This window comes from Elgaria multicarinata, chromosome 8 (assembly GCF_023053635.1).
Source record: "Elgaria multicarinata webbii isolate HBS135686 ecotype San Diego chromosome 8, rElgMul1.1.pri, whole genome shotgun sequence".
NCBI lineage: Eukaryota > Metazoa > Chordata > Lepidosauria > Squamata > Anguidae > Elgaria > Elgaria multicarinata.
This window is the reverse complement of record NC_086178.1, coordinates 33,562,214-33,580,045: the sequence shown is the minus strand read 5'-3', so window position 1 is coordinate 33,580,045 and position 17,832 is coordinate 33,562,214. Positions and strand designations below refer to the sequence as shown.

General features: G+C 42.6%; 1 protein-coding gene across 2 annotated transcripts in view; it reads right to left on the bottom strand.

Moving 5' to 3' along the window:
* CP (ceruloplasmin) overlaps positions 1 to 17,832 on the bottom strand; it is a 36,801-nt gene that overhangs the window by 2,693 nt on the left and 16,276 nt on the right. For both annotated transcript variants that reach the window (XM_063132079.1, XM_063132080.1), the window contains exons 8-18: positions 15,944 to 16,084; positions 15,576 to 15,787; positions 14,093 to 14,243; positions 12,680 to 12,892; positions 11,158 to 11,386; positions 10,147 to 10,286; positions 8,310 to 8,438; positions 5,984 to 6,090; positions 5,032 to 5,248; positions 3,862 to 4,001; positions 641 to 804 (exon numbers count right to left, since the gene is read on the bottom strand). In XM_063132079.1, the coding sequence (XP_062988149.1) occupies positions 641 to 804; positions 3,862 to 4,001; positions 5,032 to 5,248; positions 5,984 to 6,090; positions 8,310 to 8,438; positions 10,147 to 10,286; positions 11,158 to 11,386; positions 12,680 to 12,892; positions 14,093 to 14,243; positions 15,576 to 15,787; positions 15,944 to 16,084 (1,843 nt within the window). The remainder of the gene's footprint in view (positions 1 to 640; positions 805 to 3,861; positions 4,002 to 5,031; positions 5,249 to 5,983; positions 6,091 to 8,309; positions 8,439 to 10,146; positions 10,287 to 11,157; positions 11,387 to 12,679; positions 12,893 to 14,092; positions 14,244 to 15,575; positions 15,788 to 15,943; positions 16,085 to 17,832) is intronic.

Here is a 17,832-nt window from a genome sequence, read left to right as displayed (position 1 = left end):
TCGCGACTCTGTCAGTAGGGAAAATAATCAACGGAGCCCATCACATGACAGGATAACCAGAAAAACAACTCTGGAAACTGTTGGTTAGCTCCATTGGTTATTGTAGTGTGGTTTTTGCCTGACAGATGACACGTTAGTCAATGGGGGACTATTTTTATCAACGGTTGATTAAATAGTCCACCATTGACTTAATGTGTCTCCCAAACTGAGCCAATGAGTGCATTCCAATCCTGTAGCTGGCACTGCATGACACCATTCAGCTCTTCTGATGCAGGAGAGGTGCTATATTTCCATAGCTTGTTGGCACAATTATAGTTTTTCAGATAGGCCTGTAGCAGCAGAGCCAGACTGCGTGGTATAAAGTTGTTTACAGTGGGCTCAGTGTTCTTGGAGAATAGAGCGAATATATGCTCACGTGGATCCAAATTTGATTTTGAGGTCAATCAAAATTCCTTCAAAAACAGCTACGTATATGAAATCCAACTTAAACTAAGAGCCTCTACTTATGAGGCTAGAAATATTACCCGCTATTTCATAAGGCTTCCACTGGTATGTCTTCCTCTCCTATCTTAGCACCTCTACTTAGTAGTTGCCTTGAAAATGCAACATCTTTTCTCAAAGTAGATTGGTTACTACTTACCTTTCTTTTGGAAGGACCGTGTAGACAGTTTCCATGCCAGCAAGGATATGGTCAGTGACATGACAGTGCAGTAACCAGGTCCCGGGATTGTTTGGTGCCATTTCAACAGTTTGGAATGTCCCAGGAAATAGATCAAAGACATCTCCCCGAAAAGTTCTGGTGAGCTTTTGGAGCATAAGAACAAAACAACCACTCTATCAGTTAAAGGATTTCGTACAATGCTTTACTAATTAATTGGAAGAAAGACATCTAATGGGCAGTATCCAGTGTGACGTTACCATTAATATAAATTACATTGCACTACTGTAAACAACCTCTAAAGCAATGCCAATAGGTCTTGCTCGTGCAGCGAGTTTCCCATTGTGTCTGCAAGCACTTCTGGCATTGCGCTAGAGGGTTATTTATGCCAACCCAATATAATCTATGCTAGTAATAGTGTCACATTGAGTACTTCCCTGTGAATTGAGAGTATTTCTTTGGAAGTTTGAATGGCTTTGCGTAGAAAACACTTATAACTATCTAAAAAATGCCAGTGATATAATTTAATATATTAACTGTTTTCATCAGTTAAGCAAAACTTTAAACAATTCTTTAGAGTACAAGAGGTTATTTTACTGATTAAATGACCACATTCAGTAGTGTAGTGATGAAGTTATAACAAATATAAAGAGTTGCACAAGGTATCTATTGAAATGTCTAAGACGTTGCATCTTTCCAAAATGATGTCTGCGCGACTGGTGGTCTGAAGTCCTTTCCTTTTTTTATTAACAACAGTCAAGAATGAAAACTAACTTGCTATAAAACTATCTTGTTTGGGCACCACCCTAATCCAGGGTGAGCAACTTGTGGCCTTCCAGATGTTTTGGTCTACAGCTCCCATGATTCTGTGCCCTTGGCAGCACTGGCTAGGGCTGTAGGCCAAAACATCAGGATGATGATATGCTGTCCAGCCCTGCCCTTAACCAATTACTTTGGTGCATGAGATTCTCAGCTAGTGTCATTTGCCAAAGCCTGGTAAGCTAAACATCTGTGGTTATTTACCCACTGTGCCACCTGCCTCCCCCACATTTCAATGTATAGTCAACCATCTATATTAGAGATCATCAGGTGTACCAAATCTAGCCTCACCCATACCCCCCAAGCATGCCAATTGAGAGGTAAAACTCTGGCTGTGACAATGGGGTTGCCAGCAGAACACTTTGAGAAGTTTGGCCTGTAGCCCTTAACCCAGGCATTGTGAACCTCTGGCAATGGGCTTGATACGGCCTTCAGAAGTGCCCCTGATGTTGTCCTTCTCCCCAAGCAGGGAAAAGCTCTTCTTCCCAATCAGCGACTTCCTCATCACACAGAATGGAAGGGAAGCAACCTGCTCTTGGGGAGGGAGCAGTATGGGGAGAAAGTGATTCCTCCTTCCATGGGGAATTCACTAACTTTCTATGGCCCTGTTCAGAAGACACCTTAAACCACCATGGTTTAAGGTGTCTTCTGAACAGGGTTGAAGTGGTTAAGATATGAACAGAGTGAGTGGAATTAGTGTGTGTCTCCAGCATTGCAGGCAATGCCCAATGTGCTTGCCTGTAGCCAATGCAGCTCTAAGGCCAAGAACAAGTGCCTTAACCCTTTGTCCCTCTCTCAAAAGTTGCCTTTCATATGAATGAAGATAGAAAGACCTGGCCCATAACTATTTCCAGACCTACCCCATTGGGAGCTGATGGGCTGTTAAGGCACTTACTCGACTGATATAGCCATTCTTTGTAGATATAAACATTGCAGCAAAACACAACCTATGTTTTGCAAAAAGGCCCACAAGGGCTAAATCTTGGCTTCAGTGTACCAAAATAAGCATATTCTATTAAGGAGGTGAGCCACTTGTATCCCAGGGGTAAGCTACTGGGTTCAATCCCCACTATCTTGGATAGCAGATACTGGGAAACATCCTGGCCAGAATCCTTCGAGGAGCTGATGCCAAAGTGGGCTTCCTTGGACTAGAGGAGCCACTGGTCTGATTCACCCAATGCAACAGACCCTCATACAGGCCAAAGGCCTTCTTGAATAAAACATACTTTGCCTACCATCAGAAGGACAGCAAGGAGGAAGCAAACCTAGGCAGGATCTACACTACGGCTTTATAATGGTTTATAACGGTATTGTTGGGGCCTATGACACGTTCCATATACTGCTTTCAAACCACTTTCAAAGTGTTATAACCTGCTTGGTATAGATCTGTCCTTAGCCTCCCTTGGGAGTGAATTTCACAGCCTGGGAGCAGCCACCGAAATCGCCCTCTCGGGTCATCACCAAACACACCTCTGAAGGCAGCAGTCTCAAAGAAGGGTCTCTCCAGAACATTTTAAGAACTGGGCAGTCTGGTATGGGAGAAGGCGGTTGTGGCATCACCATCCTCTGTGACGATACCTCTATCCTGTATTATGCTGTAACCACCCTCTTCCTTTTAAGAGGGAACTTTAAACACCATTCTGTGAGAGTAGGTATATCCCCAACCTTTGGCCATAGCTAGACCTAAGGTTTATCCCTGGATCATCCAGGGGTCAAACCTGTTCATCTAGGTGACACATGGGATCCAGTGCTCAGGCAGGGGCGAACCCTGGATGATCCCAGGATAAACCTTAGGTCTAGCTGTGGCCTTTGTCTTCATTCCTTTGTGGTTTCTTTTACCCTTTTATTTTCAGCAAATAAGACTGTGAAAGGTGTGGTTTAACGTAACAAAACAATATTGAAAACTTTATTTACAAGAATAAGGATGTTTTAGTACAAATTAAGCTTCATGGTGCTAAAATAAATGTTGTAATGTTTTGTTAATTCCTTTCCTAATAATCAGATTTTAAAATAAATATACCTCCCTCCACCACCCAGGGAAATCTAACTACCACCCCAAATCTAGAGCCCCAATTTGATAATCAGACCCCACTGACAGCCAGTCCTTATCTAATCTGCAAAGAAAAACCCAGTGACCATTTCTCTCAATGAAAATTCAACAACGAATCAGAAGATACCATTCAAAGAGATAAACATTCTAACTCCCCCCTCCCACCAACTTACCATTACCTGTAAGAGAAAGGATTTGTTAAAGTAAATCAATCCCCCAACCAAACATACATACATACACACACACACGCACCAAAATAAAATACCATTTCCAAAATGTGTACCTTTCCTCCAGTTTTAAAATAAAAGGCAGGAACACAAATAGTAGTAATTACCTTATAATCAAAGCTCTGGCCGTGGAAATGTGCTGTGTGCATATCTACTTCATTCCCCATTCCGATCAAGTACCAGCTGACTTTATCACCGACATGCATAGTAAGACCGTGCAAGTTTCCAAACAATTTTCCATTAATGGCTAAGAGAAAGAGTTTGAAATATTGAAAACACAAGTGCAAGCTGTTCTTCAGTGAACTCTCTTCACAACTGACTAGTCCAGTCTTCTGGGCACCAGATTGGGGACTGCAATTCCCATCATCCCCATCTAGCCTGGACATTGTCTTCCTAATATACTATTCACACAACTACTATAGGATATAGTACCAATGATACAATGTGGCTACAAGCAAAGTATGCCTATGTTAAAACTATCCCGCGCCTGCATAAGATTACTTACGTATAACAAGGGCGGTGCTAGTATAAACCAATGCTTGTGCAACACAACTAATTCTTGCTAGTGTAATGGGGGAAATTTCCCCCATTTCTCTAGCAAACACTAGTTGTTGTTGGGGTTTTTAAAAAATTGAGATATAACAGAAACTAGAACAGTCCCTTAACAACTGGGGTTTAATCAGCTGTTACAGAAAACTTGGTCAATATAATTTTAGGGGGAGAAACAAAAGAAAAGGGGGGGGAAGGGGGAAGGAAAAAGAAATAAATAAACTAATTAATAAGTGCGTTGTGTGATCATTTGTTGTTATAATGTCCAAATGCTCAGAGCAGAAGTGGGTGCTAGCAAATGGGATTGGGTTACCCTAGCACAACATTGTTAGTGCTAGCACTGGGGCAACATTGGATACTAGCTAAAAATATTCAAGAACAGTTGGTAATGAAATCTGCACAGGAAGTGAAGCTGGCAGGATGTTTGCAACCCAGCTTCTGTGAGAGAAAGGCAGCAATCCTATAGCTGAAAGCAAGTCCCATTGAACCCAGTGGGGCTTACCTTTCTGTAGATATATATAGGATTGAGCTGTTATGGACCCAAGAACACCATCACGACCCTAAACCACAATTTACTTGCATCAAAGGATGAATATGGAAAGGGTGCCCATTACTGATTATAGGGTGCCATTTCGGCTGCTGTGAGATGGTTGTATGACATCCCCCAGGACTGATTCATGACTTGTAATTCTGAGTGTTAGAAATATTCCTCTCACATACAAACATACCATGCATTTTATTGCTTTCTATAAACTCCTCATTTGCTTTGTCCACGCCTTCTGGATTGGCAGAATAGTTCTTGATATTTTCATCCAAGTACCAAGACATATTTTCATCAAACACCATAAAAAGTAGAGCAAACTGTTTTGATAAAATTGGATGTGAACGTGGAAGTGGTTTCCAGCGACAGATTGCCAGTGTCCCAATTAATGCACTGTAGAGATCCTGAAAGCACAAAAATAATATTATCCCCTGCATCAAGTAACTGAGAGCAAGAAACAAGATTACTAAATGTATAATTAATGGGTTGGATCCAGACTAAGTTAAGTCATTGATTAACATGGGACCGGAATGCAACTAGCGCAGAGCTCCATCAGACGAGCGTGTTATTGCACGCTCATTACTAGGCACTCACGAATTTTTGTGGGTCCCTCTCACAATGTCATCTGCTTACCACATGCCTCTGAACCCTTCTAGTCTTCTTCATAACACAAAAGAACACCCCACTAAGTCCAACTTATTTTTTGAGATGGAAGTTGCCGCTAACTCCTGCCCAGTGCAGTAGAAGCAGTGCGGTCAAAATGGCCCACTGAACGGGCCACATGCACGTGGTTTACTTCCTCTTTCAAAAGAAGAAGTAATGAGGGACAAACGCGCAGGTGGAGAAGCGATGGTAAGCAAACGTGACTTTTTCCCATGTGATGACACTCTCAGACTTACTCTACCCTCTTATTTGTATCCATTATAAATCTTATCTCTGAAAGTTGGCTTGTGCCAAAATGGTCCACTGCCACTGCCAAACAAAGAACTTTAAAGAGCTTTTAAAAACGGGGAGCAGATACCCAATTTACAGTGCCTTCCCCTTAAAAAAAGGTCACCTGTGTCCCTCCAGTTCCCATCAGTTGTTTTAGAAGTGTCTTGGAAAGAGAACAAATTTGATCACAGCCATTAAGAGCTTACCTTAACTCTATCCACAGTTGAATAATATGCCCAAGGGATACAATCAGATTCCCCTGCTTTGGGACCAGACCTTTCCGGGATTTCCCAGATATACTGATTTACTGCACCTGAGTGAAATATACATTAATGCTTTAACAAATGTGTAGAGATGAGTTTATTCTACAGCTTTTGAACCATATTTTCCCCATCACATGCTTTAGAAAAGCTGGAAGTGGTTAAAGTCATGGACCTTTCTGCTATCCATCTGCCCAGTTGACAACTGAAGCATGCTGGAGACAACAGGGTCCTTGCAGCTTAAACAAAAGATGGCCTTCTGTTTTACTACTTATATTCCCCTTGAACTTCCTCTCCCACACCAAACAGGATGGCTGGATTATTGTTATCTTACCTCTCTAAACTGCCCCATCTCAAGCCACAATTTTCAAACCGCTAAGTGAAAGGCTAGATCTACACTACTGCTTTATAGTGGTATTGAAGTGGACTGATAACCATTGGGCCACATTCCACATACCACTTTCATAGCGTTATATTCTGCTTTTTATTCCACAGTTTTAATGATTTGACACAAGGTGTAGGTACCACATTCATATGCTCTTTAAGATGAAAGGGGATCCTATGAATTAGTTGTTTTCGGACTGTGCAGAAAAGGGCAACTAAAATAATCATGGGGCCACAGCATCTCTCCTGTAAAGGAAGGTTACACAGCTGGGGTTGTTTAGCATGGGGGAAAGAAGGCTAAGGAGAAAAATGACAGAGGTGAACAAAATTATGCATGGTATGGAGAACGTGGAGAGGGAGACACTTTTCTCCCTCTCTCAAAATACTAGAACCCAGGGTCATCCCACAAAGCTGATTGGTGATAGATCCGGGACAAATAAAAGGAAGTACTTCTTCACACAGCACATAGTTAAATTATGGAACTCACTACCACAAGATGTAGTGATGGCCACCAATTTGGATGGCTTTAAAAGGGGAGAAGGCTAACAATGGCTACTAGCCCTGATGGCTATGTGCTCCCTCCATTATCTGAGGCAGTAAGCCTGTATGCACTAGTTGTTGGGGAACATGGGTTGGAGGGTGCTATCGTACCAGGTCCTGCTTGTGGATTCCTGGTCAACAACTGGTTGGCCACTGTGTGAACAGAGGGCTGGACTAGATGGAGCCTTGATCTGATTCAGCATGGCTCTTGTTAGGCATGGTCCCCGTGGCCCTTTTTGTAGCCTCAAAGCCCCCACCACGCCTCCAAAAATTTAGGGGGGGGGGCAGAGCTCAGTGGCAAAGCACCCACCCGCTTTACATGCATAAGGTGCCAATTTCAATCCCCCTGGCATAACCAAGAATGGCAGAAAAAGAATCCTGCCTGAAACCTTGGAGATCAGCTGTCAGTAAGTGTTGACAATACTGGGATAGATGGATCAATAGTCTGCCTCAATACAAGGCGGCTTCCTATGTACCTATGGCTGGAGTGACTGGGGTGGGTGGGAATAAAGCCTCCTTTTAAAAGAAAAGAGCTGCAGTTCAGTAGTGTGGTGGCCAGAATGGCGAAAAGGGGCTATCCTAAAGCAAAACAGCCCCTTTTTCTAGCTGTAGTTGAAATTCGGTGGCAAACCAAAGCCTTTTTTCCTGGCAACAGCATATTCGGCAGTAGCAGGCATGTGTCCCCAGTTGGGGTCCAGTGGGGCAACTTCCAGTGGCTGCGCCCTCACAGCCACTGGAAGTTTCCCATCCCTGCTTTATGCACTCACCTGGCAGTAAGCAATGGCTCTTGCTTCTCACCGGGCAAGTATGGGATTGCTCTGCACATGCTTTGTATCACACTCTGAGATCTAACTTGTTTCATTCCTTGAGACAATGTATAAGTTACAGCTACCATGTGGTGGCAGTTTGAATCGTTCCGTGTGGCAGCTGTTTTCATGTTGGGAACTACTGAAGCACACTGGGTCACCAAGTTCACTGTGCCATTTTCACCATGCCATTGCAAGCCTTTTTCCTTATGGCTACCTGTGATGGCACGAGGACAGTCACCCAGTATGCTGGCTGCCTTATACTAAGTCAGGGTGGTAGTGACCAATTAGGGTTTCAGACAGGATTCTTTCCTAGCCCCACCTGGAAATGTCAGGGGTTCAACTGGGTACCCTGTGCAGTGCTCTTATTCCAAATATTAAGTTTTGTTTTGCTCAACTTAATGGGCAGGGCTAAGTAATTATGGCTTTTTGCTAGCTGACTGTTTTACTGTATTTCTACATCTTTTGTTATTTTTCTAATATTACTGATCGTTAGGCCTTAAAGTAAAGCTGGATAAAGAAATAATAAATGATACAATTACCTGGACTGGTTTCCATTACATTCGGAGAGGCAGTTTTCACTCCTTGTGCATGGATTGAATAAGGCCTAGAGGCCATGTTTTTTAAAACAATTGTAATTTTATCTCCAACATATGCAGTAATGAGGGGACCTTTGGAGAGGGAAAAACCAGAGATGTTATTAAGGACATGGCATTAATGGAAATATCAAAGTGCTCAGGGGTATAAAACTGCAAATAATACATAAGTGCAGAGAAAATGGACAGAAAACACATTTACATTTTTAGAGCTTTTAATCATTTAACTGTGTGTTTAAATTCAATTGACATTAAATGGGAACAAACTGAACTTTTTCTCTGTATTGAGTCCAGTGTTTCAAATAGTCTTAAAATGCCATCCATAAGTTATAGGCTGAGTTCACACATAACTTTAAGATAACACAGCAATCCTATGGCCTCTAGAATTTAAGCATCTACAGGGGAGGGGGAATGTAAGATACTTCAGATTCCTGGATCTGAAGTCGGAGGTAGTGCTCCAACCTCAGACCCAGGGGTTGAAGGTCCCCTCCCCCTCCCAGCTGGCATGGAGAGAACAGTAATGGCTGCCTCTCTGGGATCGCAAACGCAACCTTGGAGGGAAGGGAAAGGGGGCGTGCAAGAGGGTGGAGAGAGGATGGCTTACATCGTATTCCCAGCCTCCCTAACATCCTTCTCTCCCCTACCTCGACAACTCAGCTAGATGGGTCAAAATGCCTGTCTAGCTGAAATACAGAACAGGGAAAGTGTGGAGGTGAAAAAGTTTACCTCTGCACTCCTCCCACTCTGCATAGGATACCCGACCATCTCTGAGTTCGGAGGCCAACAGGCATCCGGATAAGATTGCATCTAAACCACAGTTTAGCTCTGGGCAAATCAACCTGGGCAAGCCTCAGGCTCATGTGTATTTTCTCCCCTCTCCTCCTCAGTCACAAAGAGGCAATAAGAACCATCTACTTCCTGGTTTAAATTAAACTGAGGCCTAATCTACACCAAGCAGGATGTAGCACTATGAAAGTGGTATATGGTATGTGTCGACGGGCTCCAACAGTTATCAGTGCACTTCAATAACTCTATAAAGCAGTAGTGTAGCTCCTGCCTCTTATATACTGCTGCTTTCATACTGCTTTCATAGTGCTATATCCTGCTTGGTGTAGATCTGGCCCTGGCCTCAGTCTTTCATTACATTCGAGACAGGAATTATGATCAGGTTAAAGTATGGTTTGTTTGGACAAGCCAAGATTAGAAACCACAATTTGATCTTGGCTTTGTTTCAATAAACCATACTTTTAAACTAAACTTGAGTTTGGCCCAGTATGGAAGTTAACAACAAGCTGTAGTTAATTTAAATCTGGAAGAGGATGCTTTCTATCTCTTCCTCACAGTCACACCAGAAGAGGGTGTGAGCCCCAAGGTGATGCTATGGATTAGCATTATATCCAAGCCAGTCCAAATTCTTCAGGTCTTTGAAATGGAAACAGGCTGCCTCATTCACTTCAGCTTTTGCTCACATAGAGTTAAACAAGGCCATTGCATGCAGCCTGAAGCTGCTGGACCAGGATCACTATGTGTTTGGTGTGTACACAGAATTTGTGTCTGTGTCTGGGGCAATTCTGCAGAGATATGCAAATCTGTCTTGCTGCATTGAATGGAAAAAATTCCAGCTTCTGCTTTGGCACACTGGATCCAATCCTCAAGTCACTGCATAAAGAGAAACCCTCTGCAGTGTTCCCATCAACATTTGTTTTGAGCATAAAACTGTTAAATTCAGTCTGTACTAATATAAATACCAGTATCTATTCCTGCTGTTCATGGAGCCAAATACCTTGAATTCCCAGGTGTTCTTCCTCTTTCTTCCTTTGTTTGGGGGTGTTGAATGTATCATCAGTATATTCCCGATAAACAACTTTCTTGTATTTTGACCCAATAAAATTACCTTCTTTGTTTATGAATGGATTCCCAGGGCTGAAGTGGGGCGGGGGTGGGGGTGGGGGTAGAGGAGGAAATGAATTAAACAGCTTATTAAAAAAAAAAACTATGGTCAAAAATTCAAGCTGAAAACATGGATCTCCAGGTATTCAGTTTCATTTCAACTTGATATGGTATTTCAAGCCAGTTGGTACTCCAAGAGACGATGCTGATTTTTCTGCTTTCACTCTTGCAGTTAAAGGAATTAGCAAGGCGCCCTGCTGCATTTGGCTAGCTGACATCTCTGGGCCTGTTCAGACAACACACTAAGCCATGGTTAGGCAGCTATCCCTCTTGCAGCAAATGGTTAGTGAGCATGTTTAAACTGTGGCTATGTAGCCATCATGGTTAGGAATGGTTCACCCAACACGCTAAGCCATAATGTTTAGCTCAAAATGCTTAACCACAATGGTTTAGTGTTTCATCTGAACAGGATCTCTGCATTATGATTGACTACACCTGAATTAAACAAGATGGGCCTGTGGGGGCATCAGCATTGAAGAAGGGGGTACCCCTAAGACATACCTGCAACACAAGACACTGGGTTGGATCCAGATTTAGACATACCTAAAGCAGAGCCATTGAAATTAAAGGGCCTTGTTGGTCATGGCTAACTTGTAATTTGTGACGTAATTTAGGCTCAGAGATGGTGACTGGCCCCAAGTCACCTCAGTGAACTTTGTGGCTAAGTGGGGATTTGAACCCAGATCTCACCAGTCTTAGCCCAACACACTAACCACTATTCTACAACAGATCTATGTATCCATCTCCTTCTCGTGTTCATATACGCACCCTTAGAAGAGGACGGAAAAGAAAAGCTGGTCTCAGATATGCTTTTCTAGGGTTTTATTTATTTGGCCTGCCTCACCTTTCATCATGGAACTGATGTCTCTCCTGCTCCCATGTCCTGTTTTCGGCATAGTCCCATTCGATCTCTACACATGCAATGTAAATTAAATTTGCAGCTGAAGCTGCAGCTTGCAAATTGGCAATCTGTTGAGGAAACTTTTGTGATGAACCGCACCTCCTCACTTCATATTTCTGTCTCATACCCCCTGTATAATGATCTGTTGTCAAGCAAGCCACTTCAAAGACCCCTGGAGAAACAAACAAGAAGCACGCAGATGAAAACAAACAGAAACAAAACAGATGAAAGCCCAGCACATAAATAACGCCTAGCCTAGGGATGGGGGAGGAATTTGTTCAGTTTGCATTTTAATGTGAGCCCACCTAATGCCCACTTCCTGAACCCCTAAACAAACTGAAAGGCAGTTACTCTTTGCTATTCATATCTCTCCAAATTTGGTAGTGCAGTTCTTGGATTAAAAAAAATGCATTCAAAAATGCATTTATTAGGGGAAAGTGGGCACAAAAATGTGTATATTAAAATAATATATCTCGAAAATGGTTTGCAAAAAAAACATACTAAAACATTGTGTATTAGAAGAAATGCACAAAAAATGTATACAGATTTTGGTACAGACTTAAAAAAAAACAAAGCCACAAACTGGTACAGAGATGGGATACAACAAATTTACGATTGGGAAAATGAGAAACTGAAAGAAATCAAAAGTGTAACATTTGTCCACCTCTAACCTAACCTACGTTGTTGGAACAGCTCAAAGACAATAGATATAGTCAAGATCAAGAAATTAGTGAATTGGGTTGACTGGGATGATTTTCAGTGTAACATGTTTAGGATTCAACTGCAGCTGTAACTAGAATTAAAGGGAAAAGGATCAACTATCTTTTATACCAGGCAAAAGATCACATTCAACAGAAAAAAGAAAAATTAGAAGAATATTTACTCATAACATGCTTGAAGGTTCTCCAGGAAAGCATATAAGAGAAGAAAACCAACTCTAAATCTGTCCAATTGTTCCCTAGAATTATCAATGGGAGTCTGAACCAGACCAGACCTCCTTCTGCATTTGGTCTGGTGCTTTAGCAAAAAGATGAAAGTTTCAGAGATGTTCCCCAAAGTATTCTGATGTGGCATAGGAATACTCCACACCAGCATTACACCTTGACTCAAGTAGACAATATCCAAAGCTCAACAATGGTCCTACAATGGTCCTACACTGGTTCTCCTTGTTCAGATAAGCCGTGGGCTCCTTTGGGGGCACAGGCAGTCTGTAGGGATCCAGTGTGCTGAATGCACACACATTCACTTTAAAAAAAACAGTCCCGTGAAAGGAAGACCTTCAATAGGAGGTACAACCATGGATTATTAGAAAAAAAGGACAGAGTCACATAACTGAATGTATGGTTTGGAAGTAGCCAACTTCACATTTGAAAAACTCAAGATGGAGTACAATGTTTATATTGGAATCCGCTTCAGCAATGTCTAGACAAGAGTAAAAATAGTAAGTACTGTTTTCATCGTTCACCTTCAGAGTCAGGCTCCATAATAACTGTGGCAGTGGTATGTGGAAACAGATTAGCTGTGTCCTTCCTTGTTCCTTTAGTCAAAAAAGTATTTCCTGAAAAATATATTCCATGAATATCAACCTCTGATCCCAAGCCAATCAAATGCCAAGAAACGGTGTCTCCAATACACATCTCAAGACCTTCCTGGTTTCCATACATGTATCCGTTTAGGGCTGCAAAAGAAGTATGTTGATTAATGCTTCAACACATTTCATGCCAAAATTCCATGGAATTAAAATAGCACCTGCTACAAAGGTTATAGTGTGTGTGCTAATGTTTAAATGCTTACACAAGTGAATTGTTCATTCCTCTTCTCCACTCACAGCAGCTATGTCATGCCCAACATAGTGGGATGCACACATATAAAAAGTACAATATCCCCAACAGTTTAGAAATGGCAGAATAAGAATCTTGTGTAATTGAGCAATTCTAGTATGTTTCATCAGACAGGGGGGAATCACATTTCCTTACCATTGCTTCCCCCTCACTTCTGTCCCATGATACTGCCTCTTTCTTCACACAGGGGAAGGAAGAGGAAGTAAACAATGACCACATGGCCAGTTCAGTCAACATTTTTATCACACCGCTTTTCCTGCACACAGCAGGAAATGGCAGCACATTCCGTTTCTCCCCCCACCAAAGAAATCGGATTTAAAGGGGTCTATTTTGTGACAGAAAGAAGGCAAGAAGGAAAAGGAGATGCATGGGAGGCAGACAATGTCATCAAAGGGACACGCGGACATCCTTAAGTGGGGAGTAACAAGTGTACGATAAAATGTTCGTCTGATGATGCTCATAAACAGGCAGATAAAGAAAAAACCCAGAAAAAAAACGTGTGTAAAGGGCTGATCTTACTCCAGCAAAGAATCTGGAAGCAGAAACCTCAGTAAAGGTGCACGATAAAAGCCTCATGTAGCAATGGCCTGTGTATTTGTGCATGGAGGGGATTCTATAGCAGAACAACCACCACACCCAAAATCCTGCTGGCTCACTTTAGCCAGGACAACAGGTTGAGGAAGTGTTGACTTGTTCTCCCCCACCCCCACCCCATCCCATTGACTCCGGTGGGAGAGAATAAACTATGCCAACTCTGGGGCTGGTATAGCTGAGGGCCCCTTTGAGGAGTTGTCAGAGGAATGAGGGGGTACTGGATCCTGTGGGTTCAAGACTGCCCCAATCCACCCCCACCCCTAGCATCCCTCCCACCTCTTGCAAAACATGGCCACGGGTACCCGGGGCCCTCTGAGGATGCCAGCGCATCAGTGCACCTCCTCCCTTTTGGCCGATGACAGGACTGCAACCTCATAAAAAAGAAGAAGGTAAAGAATTTGCCTTATTCAATTCAATAAATAAGACAACACGTAAACTCTTACAATGCATCTTATTAGATTCCTGGAAATCTTCATCTTCCTTATCAACCTCTTCAGGGTGTTTTGTAAAGAGCTTGATATTATCATCCAAATACAAGCTCAGGTTCTCATCAAATACCGTTGCAAGAAGGCAGAATTCCTTGTCTACATTTTTCTGTAAGAAAGAGAAAAAAGGGTGGAGAAACAGGTGGAAAAAAGATATTAAACTGATTGGGACTATCATCTGTCTGTACAATAACATTAAGATTATTATCTAATTCAACTTCTCCCAACCTGATGCCCTCCAGATTTATTGGACTACAACTCCTATCACCCCCAGCCAACATATCTAATAGAGCAGCTGGTTGGGGTGATGGGGATTGTAGTGCAAGATATCCAGATTGGGAAAGGCTGATCTAATTTATGAAACATCCACGCTTCTCAATATAAATGTGTTACTGGATTCTGGGATGATTATGAAAACAATACAAAAAAATCTGAAACCTGCTTTTTGAATGCACTGTCACGGTATAACTTTAAAAAATCTGCCTGTAATGGAAATCACTCTGGGCAGACATAACTTGTGACCCACTAAGCTGAATGCAGTCCAACAGATATCTTTTGTGACCTGCTTAACGAACCCTGTTTTTACAGTCCCCAAAGGGACAGAAACCCAAGAAGTTCAATCAAACTCCAAATGGGCCACCATATTTTATTACATTTATATCCCACCTTTTTTCGTCCAAGGAACCCAAGACAGCATACATAATCCTCCTCTCCATTTATCCTCACAACAACAACGCTGTGAGGTAGGTTGGGCTGAGGGTCTGTGACTGGCCCAAAGTCACCCAGTGAGCTTTATGGCATAGTGTGGACTAGACCACGGATCTCCCGAGTCCCAGTCCAACACTCTAACCTCTACACCATACTTGACTAAGGCCACAGCTAGACCTAAGTTTTATCCTGGGATCATCCAGGGTTCGCCCCTGCCTGAGCACTGGATCCCCTGTGTGTCACCTAGATGAACAGGTTTGACCCTTGGACGATCCAGGGATAAACCTTAGGTCTAGCTGTGGCCTAATAGGCTGTGCTTAGTTTGGTTGGCCATATGATGTGTATGCTCTACACCCAAGCTGTCCAACAGATTATCCCACATCAGGTAGTTAAAGGGTGCTTCCTGATGAGGCTTTTATTCCTGGGTCAAGATATTTTTGTATTCCACTCACAACCCTCCCATGTTTTCCCCCACCACTTCTTGTGTCTTTTTTCTTACCACAAAAAATCCATTAAGGAAAAACAGAAAGAATTGCTGCTCCATGCCTTTTCACTCTTAGCACTAGGAAGGAGCATCTGTTCTGAAGCACCCAAATTATGCCAGTAGATGAAAGCAAGCAGCATAAATGCTCCCCCTAAAATCCAACTCATTAAGCAGGGCCACTCCACAATTTACAAAAAGGAGAAGAACAATTAGGAATGGGGTCAATTTTTTAAATCCTTCTTGCACTACCTGTTTTCCTGAGGGAAGCAACGACCCTTTCTTGCACACCAAGAGCGGGCCCACTAGGCCACTGCTGGTGTCCTTGATCGGATCCGACGCTGAATAATAAATCCAAGTTTGACAATCTGGATCTTCTGGAGTAGGACCCACAGTTTCTGGCACCTCCCACTCATAAATGAATGTGTCTCCGGGATTCACATGTGAAGATGGACTTGCAGTGCCTGTAATATGGTCACAATGGAAAGGAAATGTCCACAAATGGTCAGAAGTCACCAATCCTTCAATCCATGGAAACATGCCAAGAGATCCAGGTAACTTCCTTCAATTAACAGGACTCAAGATTGACGGTAACCCCTTAGCATATACAGCATATTCACCTCCAGAGAGGGTGTTGTAAGAGGAACCCTCGTTGCTCTTACTGTAGCTCAAACCATGAGGTTGAATGCTGAATGGGTGACTTGCAAGGTTTCGGAAAGTCACCCGGACAGTCTCACCAACTTCTGCTCTGATGATGGGTCCTAGTTAAAAACAACCATAGAGGTTTAAAATGTCATATCTTAATCATCACTAGAAACATAGGAAGCTGCTGTCGTACCCCTCCCCTTGGGATCCTTTCCCTGAGGCTATGGGTACGTTTGCTCTGTGTAAAAGAGGGGTCTCTCCTTATACTTCAACCCTTTTCTTTATACACACATACACACACACACACACACACACAGAGTTCGAGGAACACTGTTTTCCCCACGAAGCTTGACCACTCCCTTAATACTGCTGCCATATAACCTTTATTTAATACCTTTGGTCTCACTGAGAGACTACCTATAGTGAACGATGCCACACAGTATGCTGTGAACAAAAGAACTTATAATTTACTTATTTATTTATTACACATAAGATGGTAAAGAATATTTATTTGTGTTTTCAATAAAAGCTCTGAAATTAACGTTTCAATTATTCCTAGCCTAATCTAACTCCTCCCTCTATATCTATCCCAAAATAACAAACAGATTGTCCCTGCACTCCCTAGCTCTAAACCCCAATTGTCTTAACTGACTCACCCCTATTTAAATCCCACACACTCCACGCTCTCCACCAATCATACGCTAGCACACCAACATTCCATTCACTCTGTCCCCCTCCCGCCTTAACTAATTTACCATGTTAACTCTACACAAAGGTTATAAACACTACCATAAATATACATACCAACCTGTACCACAACTCACATTACAATTGCCCTATACAGGCCACTGTTCCTTCATTGGAAACATAGGAAGCTGCCTTATACAGACTACTGGTCTATCTAGTCTAGTACTGCCGACACTGACTGGCAGCGTCTTTCCAGGGTTTCAGGCAAGAGCTTTTCCAGCCCTACCGGGAGATGCCGGAAATTAAACCTGGGACCTTCTGCATGCAAAGCAAGTGCTTTTCCATGGAGCCACAGCCTCTCCCCTCTACAGGAGCTTTCCCCAACTTGGTAACCTCTAGATGTTTTTGGACAGCAATTCAAAATCCCTTACCATTGGCTGAGGCTGATGGAAATTGAAGTCCAAAACATCTGAAGGGCACCTGTTGGCAAAGACTGCACTACAGAATACAACCGATGCATAATGTATAGATCAAGAAGGCCAAGGTTCTTTATCATAGCCTTGGAAGGTATTCAGGATTACATTCCTCTCCCAGATGCCCACATTTCCACCTCTATTATTGTTCTTTCTATAAACAATGGATATAAAACACTGGAAGGCATTCAGGATAAGCCCACAACGAAGGAGACCTCATTTCATTCCAAGACCAATGCCCACTTCTATTCCAGAGCCCTCTTCAGGGCTTGTATTAAAACTGCCTATAGTAATCTCTGACAGATGTATCTCCAACACTGGCAAAGAAGGCTCCAAAAACAAAGTGGGCCAAAATATGTTTTTCCGTGTCCTGAAATACGTTTTTTCTTTGTTGTGGCTTTCTAAAAACATACGATTAATACAAGATGGAAAGAATATTATATGGGTGTACCTTCCTTAACACAAATGTACTCAACCATTGTCGTGTAGTGGTTAGAACAGCGATGGGAAACTTGTGACTTTCCAGATGTTGTTGGAGTCCAAATTCCAAAGGCTGCAGCCAACATAGCCAATAGCCAGGCATGGTGGGAGTTGCTATTCAATGACATCTGGCAGGCTGAAGCTTCCCCAAGCTCTGTATTAGTGTTGGACATAGGACTTGGAAGACCTCACTTCACATTCCAACTTAGGGTGCAACCCTATGC